Source organism: Aethalodelphis obliquidens, unplaced genomic scaffold (genome assembly GCF_003676395.1).
Source record: "Aethalodelphis obliquidens isolate GAN/ISIS:26980383/991018 unplaced genomic scaffold, ASM367639v1 scaffold70, whole genome shotgun sequence".
Classification (NCBI taxonomy): Eukaryota; Metazoa; Chordata; class Mammalia; order Artiodactyla; family Delphinidae; genus Aethalodelphis; species Aethalodelphis obliquidens.
In genome coordinates this window covers 3,077,049-3,089,725 of record NW_020838014.1, presented here as the reverse complement: position 1 = coordinate 3,089,725, position 12,677 = coordinate 3,077,049, and the positions used below count along the sequence as shown (strand labels likewise).

Here is a 12,677-nt window from a genome sequence, read left to right as displayed (position 1 = left end):
ATGTGCACTGAATAGTACATAATATTCCTGCTGTTTCTTCATATTTGTTTGGCTTTAGGATGCGTTTGGTTTTATTGAAAGAGGTGATATTGTAAAGGAGATATTCTTTCACTATAGTGAATTTAAGGGTGACTTAGAAACCTTGCAGCCTGGAGATGACGTGGAATTCACAATCAAGGACAGAAATGTAAGATAAGATAGTTGAATAACTTGATCTTTGGCCTTCTTTTAAGATAAGTAGTGAGTTAAAATTTTAGGAAACACTTAAAGTGACATGGTTCCCCTCGCCCTCTCCACTCCCTTCTGATTTAGGGTAAAGAAGTTGCAACAGATGTCAGACTATTGCCTCAAGGAACAGTCATTTTTGAAGATATCAGCATTGAACATTTTGAAGGAACTGTAACCAAAGTTATCCCAAAAGTATCCAGTAAAACCCAGGTAAATAGTATTTTTTCAGAAGAGTCATCTTACACCTCATCAGTAATAGAATAATACGGTATGGTATACAGAAGTTTTATTACTTTCAATTAATGTAATTTTGTGACAGTGGAGCAGTTAAGTATTTTATGTGTGTAATTAAACTATATGAGAAACCATTGGTACATCCATGAATATGTTTTTCTTTCTTTTTTTTTAAACTGGGTGATATGGAGAAGGGGGCAAAAAAAATACTGGTTAGATTGGGGAAAAAATTCATGTGTGCATGCGTGCATCCCAGTTTGGTTTTTTTTCCTGTTGTTGGTGGGTGGGGGTGGGGTGGGGTGAAGAGATGAGACCAGTGGTGTCATTGCTGAGGAAATGTAGAACATAAAAGACTGAAATTCTTTTCCTTAAATAAAATCTCTCAGTATCAGAGTGCAGGATCTTAACTGCAGTATCATGATTTTATGGTTGTGTCATGTGACCATAGAACACCTTTCAAATTGGACTTATGTTATCAACACCTTTTTTTTCTTTAGGGAGCTATCTGTTATAAAATGGGTTTGCTGTGTGTTCTTCTTGTTTGACTTAGAACTAGGAAGGGTGAGAAATCTCCAGCTAAAATAGTTTTTCCTTTTCATCAGAATGACCCATTGCCAGGACGCATCAAAGTTGATTTTGTGATTCCTAAAGAACTTCCCTTTGGAGACAAAGATACGAAATCCAAGGTGACCCTGCTGGAAGGCGACCATGTTAGGTTTAATATTTCAACAGACCGTCGTGACAAATTAGAACGAGCAACCAACATAGAAGTTCTGTCAAATACATTTCAGTTCACTAATGAAGCTAGAGAAATGGTAAGTGTTGGGTATTATTAGATACTTAGCCAGTCTTGGAGGCGGCAGGGCAATGTTACAGTCAAGTTTGTAATATGGTATTGAAAATTTCTTTGAGTTTTGACAATATTGGGCAATTACCTTATTAAGGTGATTGAGAACACAGACACTTGAGTCAATCTGGGTTTGACACTTAGCTCTGCCAGTTACCTTGAAATAGATGAGGGAAAATTGTAGAATTAAAATCTGGAGAGGATGGGCTTCCCTGGTGGTGCGGTGGTTGAGAGTCCGCCTGCCAATGCAGCGGACAGGGGTTCGTGCCCCGGTCTGGGAGAATCCCACATGCCGCAGAGCAGCTAGGCCTGTGAGCCATGGCCGCTGAGCCTGCACGTCCGGAGCCTGTGCTCCGCAATGGGAGAGGCCACAACAGTGAGAGGCCCGCATACCGCAAAAAAAAAAAAAAAAAAAAATCTGGAGAGGATGATTTCTAAGGTCTTTTGAGAGTCAGTGATTCTCTGGCCCTTAAATATGAAGACTGAGAAGATTTAAGTTCATCGTTATAGAAAGTAGATCTTTCCAGACTGTTCATAAAATGTTTAATAAACAGTAGGTTAAACAAAGTAGGTTTTGTTTCTTTCGTTTTTACAGCAGGACTTTGCAAATTCTTCTTAGTGAATATATGTCTGGAAATGATATACGCCAGAATTGTTGCTGAAACATATTTTACAAGTTCCGTTTTCGTGAATTAATTTTATCAGATGTAATTTACATTCGCTTCTGTTTGGAGTCATAACATCTACAGTATATCTCAGTGTTGTCAGTAGAACTGGATACATTCAATGAAAATTTAAGTTTCTTGAAACTTTTTAACTGTTAGGAGAACTGATCTTGTTTGACACTTGCAATGTGCTTTAAACTTTAATGCATGTTTAGTTTCTTAGATCTATTTTGCTTTACACTATGGAGTACATTGTTGAATAGCTTGCTTACCATCAGGATATAGCAAGGATTAAATGTCAGAGTATTGTTTAGGCTATATTCAAAACTGATTATAGAATAATCATTTCGGGCTTCCCTGGTGGCGCAATGGTTGAGAGTTTGCCTGCCGATGCAGGGGACACGGGTTCGTGCCCCAGTCCGGGAAGATCCCACATGCCGCGGAGCGGCTGGGCCCGTGAGCCATGGCCGCTGAGCCTGCACGTCCAGAGCCTGTGCTCCGCAACGGGAGAGGCTACAACAGTGAGAGGCCCGCGTACCGCAAAAAAAATAATAATCATCTCTGTAATATGTAAATAAGTAAGTCATTGGTGGGTTGATAATTGTATTTTAGTAAGTATTTGAGTACTTGCCATGTGCCAGTTACTCTGGATATAATGCCCTTACAGAGCTGATAATTTAGTATGAAGGAAAAAAACATGAGGATAGAACTTCATTTATTTTATTTTTCAAACCTAAATCTTAAGTCCTCCTGTGCCTAAACTCAGAAATTTTTGCAGTAGAGATTAGAGAGTTGCCTTTAGTTGACTTCTGGGGTATTTGGAGTATTGTTCTGTAGATTTTTAATTTCTGGAAGTTACAGTGTCATAAAGCTTGGGCATTATTTGGAATCCTGGTTTTTGCCACTTACTAGCTGTGTGCTTTGGGAAAATTGCTTAACCTCGTTCAACCTCAGTTTCCTCTTCTTGTAAAACAATATTTTTCACAGAATTGAAAATTAAATGGAATATGTTGTATGCATTTACTTTAAAAATGATAATTTTTCTAGTGCGTGTTGGCCAAGAAGTAGCATCTGGGGAGTCTCAGGCAATTGCTTAGAGATTAATTTACTTTATTGAAATCAATGAGTTTGTATTTAAATGGAAGAATTAAAATGTGGGTACAAAATTTGGCTGTTTAATACAGAGAATTCCTAATGAATTTAACTTGATGATACTTCCAATCTTGAATGTTGTTGTCTTGACAATCTGCACAGCCAGTAAAAGTATTGTTTTGGTTTCAGGGTGTAATTGCTGCCATGAGAGATGGTTTTGGTTTCATCAAATGTGTGGATCGTGATGCTCGTATGTTCTTCCACTTCAGTGAAATTCTGGATGGGAACCAGCTCCATATTGCAGATGAAGTAGAGTTTACTGTGGTTCCTGTGAGTAGTTTTTGAGAAAAGTATGGGAGGTTTTCTTGATCCTTCCTTTTTTGGTTTTAAAGTTACTTTTGTTTATCATTTGTAGGATATGCTCTCTGCCCAAAGAAATCATGCTATTAGGATTAAAAAACTTCCCAAGGGCACGGTTTCGTTCCACTCCCATTCAGATCATCGTTTTCTGGGCACCGTAGAAAAAGAAGCCACTTTTTCCAATCCTAAAACCACTAGCCCAAATAAAGGCAAAGAAAAGGTAAGTTTTAATCAAAATGATTTTTGCAGTTCTTTATTCCTCATCTGCTTAAAGGCAACCACTGTCCACACAATAATGGAGTATTGTCTCTTTCAGAATTCCCTGTAATATTAACAGTGAACTAACCTAAAGCGGGGTTTTTAATCTCATCAATATTAACATTTTAGGGGGCTACCCTGGTGGCACAGTGGTTGAGAGTCTGCCTGCGGATGCAGGGGACACAAGTTCGTGCCCTGGTCCGGGAGGATCCCACATGCCACGGAGCGGCTGGGCCCGTGAGCCATGGCCGCTAAGCCTGTGCGTCCAGAGCCTGTGCTCTGCAACGGGAGAGGCCACAGCAGTGGGAGGCCCGCGTACCGCAAAAAAAAAAAAAAAAAAATTAACATTTTGAGCTGGATAATTCTTTGAGTGGGAGGGGGTGGGGAGCTGTTCTTTGCATTTGGGGATGTTTAGCAGCATCCCTGGCCCACTAGAGGTCAGTATCTCTCCTTCTTCCCATGTACAACAGCCAGACATGTCTCCAGAATCTGCCAAATGTCCCCTGATCACCCCCAGTTTAGCATCACTCATCTAAAATGATAGTACTTGTCATCCAAGCAATTTAAAACTTCGAAATTTTGGTAGACTCAGTTCACACATTTGAACTCCATTTATTGAAAAATCCACTAAATCCGTAAATATGAAGCTATCCCTAAGATGACCTCTGCTCTTAAGTAAATAACAAGAATTGTATAGAAACAGGTGATTCAAACAATATTAAATATTGCTATAAAAGGTCAATGAGAAAGCTTTGGCAAAAATTCTAAACTGGCAGGATCTGGGATGGTTTCACTAAGTCATTGACATTTAATAGGTGGAGATAAATGAGGAAAGGATATTCCTCACTGAATAGAGGTACAGATGAGAAAAATGCAGGGTTTCTTTATAAAACACTAATTAGTTTGACAGGAAGATAGGGCTTCTTTTTGGGGTGGGGGTGATTGTTGATTGGCCGTGAACACTATAGAATAGGCATATTGTCAGTAAGCGTTCCCTCCTCAACATTAAAATTAGGTTAAGACTTTAAGACCAAATTAGGCAGACTGAGTCAGCCCTGGGTTAAAAGGCAAGACCATCTATTATTCATACGAAAAATATATATTTTAGAGAACCCTAGGTAGGAAATTTCTACAGCTGTACCAGTGCTTTGGCTCAGGAGTCTGTAATAATTGCAGTTGTGCTTATATTGTTTTTTTGGTGGTGGTTCTTGATTCTTTTCATTGTTTTCTGACTATTTCTTTAGGAGGCTGAGGATGGTATTATTGCTTATGATGACTGTGGGGTGAAATTGACTATTGCTTTTCAAGCCAAGGATGTGGAAGGATCTAATTCTCCTCAGATAGGAGACAAGGCAAGATAATTCTGTTTATTTGAGAGAGGGGGGAGGGTTAAAGGTTATCATCTTCATCATAAATCCTGAAAAATGGTTTCTTTAAGTTTTATCAAGTTTTGCTAACATTCTTTTGTGCTTACAAGCTTAATATATGAACATCTTCCTATTTAAAAGCAGCTTATTCAATAAGAACAGGGTCTAGCAAGCTTTTTGTTAAAGCTTTTTGAGGAGTTAGTATTTAAGCATTAGATATGTCAAAAGCAATTACCTTATATAAAATTAATAAAATTGGTAAGAAAGTTAAAACAGTCACTGAAGCATTATCAAAATAAAACCACGCCAAAGGTTTTTATATTGCTGTTCATTTTTGTCATACTTAATATGTCTGGTTTTCTAGTTGACGTCCTTTAGAGAAATTAAGAATCTATAAGGAACACACACTGGAGAGCAAAACTTGATCCTTGTGAAAAGTGGAATGAGAAGTAGAAGTGATAGTTCTGGTGAATATCTGTTCCATCAGAGTATTTATAAAAAGGATATTTAGAGTGGAAAGCAAGGTCTGGGGGAGTTGTCATTTCCACTTGGCGTGAAATGACATGATATTAATGAACATCGTTATTTTTCACAGGTTGAATTTAGTATTAGTGACAAACAGAGGCCTGGACAGCAGATTGCAACTTGTGTGCGACTCCTAGGTCGTAATTCCAACTCCAAGAGGCTCTTGGGTTATGTGGCAACTTTGAAGGATAATTTTGGATTTATTGAAACAGCCAATCATGATAAGGAAATCTTTTTCCATTACAGGTGAGGAATGCCTTTTAGGAACTTAGAGCTTAAATTCCATAATCCATTCTTTGGTTTTGGAGTCAAAAACATTAGTATTGGGTAGTTATGTATTTTTTAATCTCAAATTTCATATTGGTGAAATTTTGGCAATATATAAAGTTAACCGTCTACCTCTGTATAGAAAACATGTGGTCAAAAGACAGAGAAAGACCTGTACCTGCTTTGAACATTGGATAGGAGCCTTTCTGCTTCAGTAAAAGAATACAGTTTTGGGCTTCCCTGGTGGCGCAGTGGTTGAGAGTCCACCTGCCGATGCAGGGGACACGGGTTCGTGCCCCGGTCTGGGAAGATCCCACATGCCGCAGAGCGGCTGGGCCCGTGAGCCATGGCCGCTGAGCCTGCGCGTCCGGAGCCTGTGCTCTGCAACGCAAGAGGCCACAACAGTGAGAGGCCCGCGTACCGCAAAAAAAAAAAAAAAAAAAAATGCTTTAAAAGATATAGTTTTATGTGTTGCTACCAGAGAGTTGTATATTTCATTTGGTGTTATAGTATAGTGGTTAAGAGCATGGGCTCTTAGAACCGTACAGTTCCAGTTTGAATCCAGGCTCTGCTACTTAGTACCTGTGTAAGTTTTATCAAATGAAAATAACCTCCTGTCATCTTAGTTTCATTATCTTGAAGCTGAGGATAATGGTACCTCTTCATAGGATGTTTCTGAAGATTACATGAGTCAGTGCTTAAAACAGTATCCAGCTTAAGTAAGCACACCATGAATATTATAATAGAAGAAATAAAGGGTACTTGCTACTGTTGATGTTTGTGGTAAATACTTTTGCAAATGTCATTTCCTTTCCCTCCCCTGCAGTGAGTTCTCTGGTGATGTTGATAGCCTGGAACTGGGGGACATGGTCGAGTACAGCTTGTCCAAAGGAAAAGGCAACAAAGTCAGTGCAGAAAAAGTGAACAAAACACACTCAGGTAATGAATTGTGACTTCTGATTATTAGGCCTATGTTTTGGGTAGGGAGGGTGAGGGGTAGGGTAGGAGAGGGAGAGAAAAGCCTACTGTTCTAGATCAGTGTTTCTCCAGGTATGATCTCCAGATCCAGCAGCATCACCTGGCTACTTGTTAGAAATACAAGTTGTCTGACCCCACCCCAGACCTACCAAAACTTTGGAGATGGGCAGTCTGTTTTAACAAATCCTTCAGGTGGTTCTGATGAACACTGAAGTTTGAGAACCATTGTTCTAGATTTTCTAGGTCATTTGCTTTGAGTTTATTATCAGTTCAATATCTCTTTTTAAAAATAACCCCAAGATAATAAATCTCCATGGGATTGGGGGAGGAGGCATTCCTCTAGAAGACAATTTTGGAGAAGAATGAGTTTAAATGTGAAGAATAATGGCAACTTAAGGAAATCGTTGCTATTTAGGATCTTTGACTTTTAAAAGGCCTACAACTTACTTTTTTGGCTTTCGTGTAAACTCACCAAATAATACTTTTTCTTGGTGTTATTCTAGAGAAATGGGAGCTAAGAACATTCATTCAGTTTAATAAATGTTTTAGAAACTGGGGGTACAGCAGTGAAGAAATAAGACAGATTGGCAAAAAAGATGAGTGAAATATCGGATATAGTACGTTCAGAAAGATACTAAGATAAAATAAATTGGGGAAGTATATAAGTATTGGGGTTAGCAATACTTGTAGAGACCAAGGAAGGCCTCACTAAAAAGGTGATATTTGGTCATGTGGAAAAGGTGAGAGAGCAAGACATGTTTAAATATGTATACTTATTAAGTCTTTAAACATCTTTATTTTAATAGTAGTTTAGAAGTATTGCATTTCAGGACTGGTAGGCAACCAGCCAACCCTCTGTTAACGTTTGTTCTGTTAATGTTCGCTTTTTTTTTTGGTCCTATGCAATAGAGTTTAAATAAAATTGTTGAGGGAGAGGTATACATGCTTTTGTTTTGTAGTGAATGGCATTACTGAGGAAGCTGATCCCACCATCTACTCTGGTAAAGTCATTCGCCCCTTGAGGAGTGTCGATCCAACACAGACTGAGTACCAAGGAATGATTGAGATCATGGACGAAGGTAAGAACATCGCTATCAGATTGTTTTGAAATTTGCCTTACCTTCAGATGAGTGCGTCGAAGATTTTAAAATATGGTAGGGTGGCAGTTATTTTCAAATTCCTTAAAAACTGAATCAAGGAAAAGTGATTTTATTCCCACAATACTTGGTTTTTATTTTTTTATATCCCTTGGAAATGAGATCAGCCTGGGTTTATGTTGTGAACAAATGACTGCTGTGGAGCATATGGCTGATATGTGAGCTACTAACGGTGAGTTATACTGAAATAGACTGAGAACAAAATCTCACACTAAAAATATGCATTTAATGTTTGATAATCAGACATTCAAGTTGGCTGGGTTTAGTACAACTTTGCAGTTTTCCTCTGTTATTCACTGGTTATTTACATCAGTATTAACAAAATTTCCTAGTAACTGTTCAATTCTATAAACATTTTTGCCTCCTGTAAAAGTTTACTGTATCTGTTACTTAATAGCCAGGGTTCCATGGGGATCCTACTACTTTTCTCTAGGTCAAGGCCCCCTACATTTTCATTTCCTGCCTTTTTCTCCCCATCTTTGACAACTCCCTGAGTCCTGGTGTCATCCCTTACCCCAAACAATTAACGCCAGAAAGACCAACTTTGTGCATAAAATAAGTTTGCAGTAGAAGTGTTAGTAGGGAACACTGGATGATTAATACAGCAGAATTACCATAATGATGGGGTTGATGAGAGGATTTGAAATTCTAACCAAAGACGATAGCTTGGCTCACAAAGGGAATAAATCTTGTGTCATCTAGGAGTCATAGGAGAACATAAAGTGGGGAAGAGAAGGTCATTTGAGAGAAGGAAGTGAGCCTGATGAACATGTTCCTTTACTACATGAGGTTCTTAGAAATTCCTGTTTTTAATAGAATCAGTACCCTAATACACACATCTCCAAATATGAATTGACTTGGTGGCAAGTCAGTCTTAAACTAATGCCATGGTGACACCATATCCTTAAAAGGGCCACGAGGGTATGGGCAACTAACTTAAACTCGTGAGGTAATATCAAAGTGCCCCATTTCCTCCTCTGTATCATGCACCCTTTTATTTACTTTTGCATTCCCACCCCCCAATCCACTTAATTCTTCAACACTGGCTATTTGATAGTCTAAAAGCAAGGTTTTGTGGAAAAGGAAACTTCCCTGAAATCTCTAAGCCTAGAGTTTTCTGCGACTAGAAAGGTCACTTTTCCCCACTTGGTGGTGAGAACAGCTCTTTTATTTAGGAATACAGCTAACCCAGTATAAGACCATGGGTTTTAGAGCCAGACAGACCTAGATATGAATACCAGCTCTTCCACTTCTAGCTATACAACCTAAGTCAAATTAATTAAGTCTTTACTAGCTTAGTTTCTTCGGGTTTTTTTTTTTTTTTTTGGTTTTTTTTTTTTTTAATTTATCTTATTTTTGGCTGCTTCGGGTCTTCATTGTTGCACGCGGGCTTTCTCTAGAGGAGGCAAGCGGGGGCTACTCTTCATTCGGTGCACGAGCTTCTCATAGTGGTGGCTTCTCTTTGAGGAGCATGGGCTCTAGGCACGTGGGCTTCAGTAGTTGCGGCTCACGGGCTCTAGAGCGCAGGCTCAGTAGTTGTGGCACATGGGCTTAGTTGTTCCATGGCATGTGGAATCTTCCCGGACCAGGGCTTGAACTCGTGTCCCCTGCATTGGCAGGTGGATTCTTAACCACTGTGCCACCAGGGAAGCCGCAGTTTCTTCATTTTTAAAATGAGGATAATATCTTCAACCTCAGAATATTCTATAAAGATTAAATATGCATCAGTATAAGTGTTTAATAAATAGTGGTTACTGCTAGTACCACTAAGTCAGACTAGCTGTCTTTAGTATTTCTGCATGACTTGATCTATTGGAAATCTCAAAGTTTTTAGTTCCCGTAACTTTGAGAAGAAAATCTTCACTTACCCCCTATAATCATCAAGAGAACGGTTAAAAGCATTCCCAGTTTTGAAGCTTCGTCTTCCATCTAACGTTTTTCCCCTCTTTTCCACCTTCGTTGATTCAGTGAATTCACCATCCAGGGGAACTGATAGGCATCTGGATGGACTCTTTGGCCTGGTTTTTATCCATAGCCTGCACTGACCTCCAGCCAACTTTTTACTCTGGGGCAGAGCTCAGCAAATAAGATAGCTTGTTTTTATAAATAAAGTTTTGTTGAAACACAACCAAGACTGTTTACATACTGTCTTTGATTGCTTTCTCACTGCAACAGCAAAGTTGAGTCATCATGACAGAGACAGGATCCTACAAGACTAAAATATTTACTATCTAGCCCTTTAAGAAAAAGTGTGATGGGCCCTGATCTAGAAGAAAGGTAACTGTAGGTTTGAGGGAGCCACAATCAGAACAAAGAAAGGAAGTGGAATGCCAAGAAATGATTTATCTATTTTGCATTTTTGCCTATGCCTGGCTTGTTTAATGCCCAGTCGGGTATGGATCAGAAATGTTTTTGACTGGCTCATATTGTGAACTTGGGAAGAAGATAATCCAGTGGATCATGTTAGCAACCCATAGAGCTTTAAAAGCTGAAAGGTAATGAGATTGTGAGTGCTAGTGTTATTTTTTTTTTTCCCCATAAATGTGGTTTAAAACTGTTCATTAGCTAGTAAGGTGATAATGAGTTACAAGTTCTCATTTGTTTTTGTGGTAGTATTTAGCTTTCAGGATTTTATTGGAGCTTTAAAGTAGAATTTCTTAGGTATAAAAAAAATCTTCCTAGTGAATATATTTTTAGCAAATTAAAAATTCATTAGGACCATCAGCAGAGGGCTGTCGTGAAATATTAGCTTTTAGACTTTGTACCTGTTTCTCCTTACAGGGGATATGAAAGGTGAGGTCTATCCATTTGGCATAGTTGGGATGGCCAACAAAGGGGATTGCCTACAGAAAGGGGAGAGCGTCAAGTTCCAGTTGTGTGTCTTGGGCCAAAATGCACAGACTATGGCCTACAACATCACACCCCTGCGTAGGGCCACAGTGGAGTGTGTGAAAGATCAGGTAAGTGGTTATATCTCTTGATCTGAATTTGATCCTTTTATGAGTTGGTAACCAAATAGTAACCAAAACCTTGAAACTTTTTCAGCCCAGGGGGAACCATCAACATTCATTTGGTTTTTATTTCCACTTTACCCCCCTTTTCAGTGATTTGAAGTAGCTTATTAAAAACACAGAGAAAACCACATGGAAAGAAAAAAACGGCAATAGTAGCAAAAGGAAAGTAAGAATAGTATTAATAGCTAACACAATGGGGAAAATAAGTTTGGAGTGAGATTTCCAGGATAGAAAGACTATAATGTTTTTCATACTTGAGCTTAGAGCTTCTTTTACAGACCACACAAAGAAAGAAACCATGTGTAGAAGTGTTCATAAAATAAGCTTCGGGCAAACAAAACTATTCCTGGTACTTAAATCTCAAGGAAATCTCTCTGAGTCCTCAGAGAGGACATTTTTTGGTATCAGTACAGTGACTAACATTTTGTATGGCTGTTTCTAATAATACCATAACCCAGCTTAATAATTTTGGAAGGTATCAAAACAATGCATATGTTCAAGTAACAGCTTCCTAATGATTTTGCTTAATTCAAAAGCGTAGTTCATACAATATATGTAGGCACAAGGTAACCTTTCTTTGTTTCTCAGGCTATGATAGAGTGGATGGCAGTGGTTTCAAAGATACATTTCTTCCCTGACAAGTTTTGCAGACCCATATGCTGTTGTTATAGCCCAGGCAGCGAGCATCAGCACTGACGCCACATTTTATAAACCCCACTAGCTAGGGGCAAATTGTGCTTCATTCAAAGTGAGTTTCTTTTCCCTGCTGTGTGGTATGTCTTTTTTATGCTGTCTTTTTAAAATTTCAGTTTGGCTTCATTAACTATGAAGTAGGAGATAGCAAGAAGCTCTTTTTCCATGTGAAAGAAGTTCAGGATGGCATTGAGCTACAGGCAGGAGATGAGGTGGAATTCTCAGTGATTTTTAATCAGCGCACTGGCAAGTGCAGTGCTTGTAATGTTTGGCGAGTCTGGTGAGTTCTTTGTTGTTGTTGATTAATAACCTCCCTGGACTGTCTCTTTCGTAATCTCTGCTTTATCATATTTTTTCACTTTTCCATCACTGCTTCTTTTTTAATCCTCTTCTGCCACTTTCTGGTTATTTCTTCATTGTCTAAATTTTGTAGTTTAGCATTTCTGGCACTATGTTTTTGTTTTGTTTTAATAACAAAATAGCATGAGAGGAGCTGGAAGTCTCTGGAAATATTTCTTCATATTTTCCTTTTCTAATGTTTTTCCATACCTGCTACATTGTTTTATGGGTCTGTGGAACTGGTTTTCTGGTTGCAGACCGGTCTCGGGATGACCCTCACCCAAATGATTCTTCCAGCTCCTAAGCAGTAATAAACATTGAGTTCAGAATAAAAACATAAACTTGTCTGCCCTGTCTTGCTAGTTAGTTAGTTGGCTAGGTGAGGCAAGAGTCTTCCCTCATTAAAACTGAGTCATTTGGGTAGTTAGGTAGAAGACACACTACTCTGCATGTACTTTTCTTCCCATCAAGTGTTGCTGCTTCTCACCTATTGACTTTGTTACAGCGAGGGCCCCAAGGCTGTTGCAGCTCCACGACCTGATAGGTTGGTCAATCGCTTGAAGAACATCACCCTGGATGATGCCAGTGCTCCTCGCCTAATGGTTCTTCGTCAGCCAAGGGGACCAGATAACTCAATGGTATGAGGGCATACA

General features: G+C 39.0%; 1 protein-coding gene across 3 annotated transcripts in view; it reads left to right on the top strand.

Annotated features, from left to right (window-relative positions):
* Window positions 1–12,677, top strand: part of CSDE1 (cold shock domain containing E1) — a 36,879-nt gene that overhangs the window by 22,524 nt on the left and 1,678 nt on the right. For all 3 annotated transcript variants that reach the window (XM_027090953.1, XM_027090955.1, XM_027090956.1), the window contains 12 exons: window positions 59–187; window positions 313–438; window positions 1,065–1,277; window positions 3,256–3,396; window positions 3,482–3,646; window positions 4,929–5,036; window positions 5,647–5,822; window positions 6,670–6,782; window positions 7,781–7,900; window positions 10,760–10,938; window positions 11,802–11,965; window positions 12,530–12,662. In XM_027090953.1, the coding sequence (XP_026946754.1) occupies window positions 59–187; window positions 313–438; window positions 1,065–1,277; window positions 3,256–3,396; window positions 3,482–3,646; window positions 4,929–5,036; window positions 5,647–5,822; window positions 6,670–6,782; window positions 7,781–7,900; window positions 10,760–10,938; window positions 11,802–11,965; window positions 12,530–12,662 (1,767 nt within the window). The remainder of the gene's footprint in view (window positions 1–58; window positions 188–312; window positions 439–1,064; window positions 1,278–3,255; window positions 3,397–3,481; window positions 3,647–4,928; window positions 5,037–5,646; window positions 5,823–6,669; window positions 6,783–7,780; window positions 7,901–10,759; window positions 10,939–11,801; window positions 11,966–12,529; window positions 12,663–12,677) is intronic.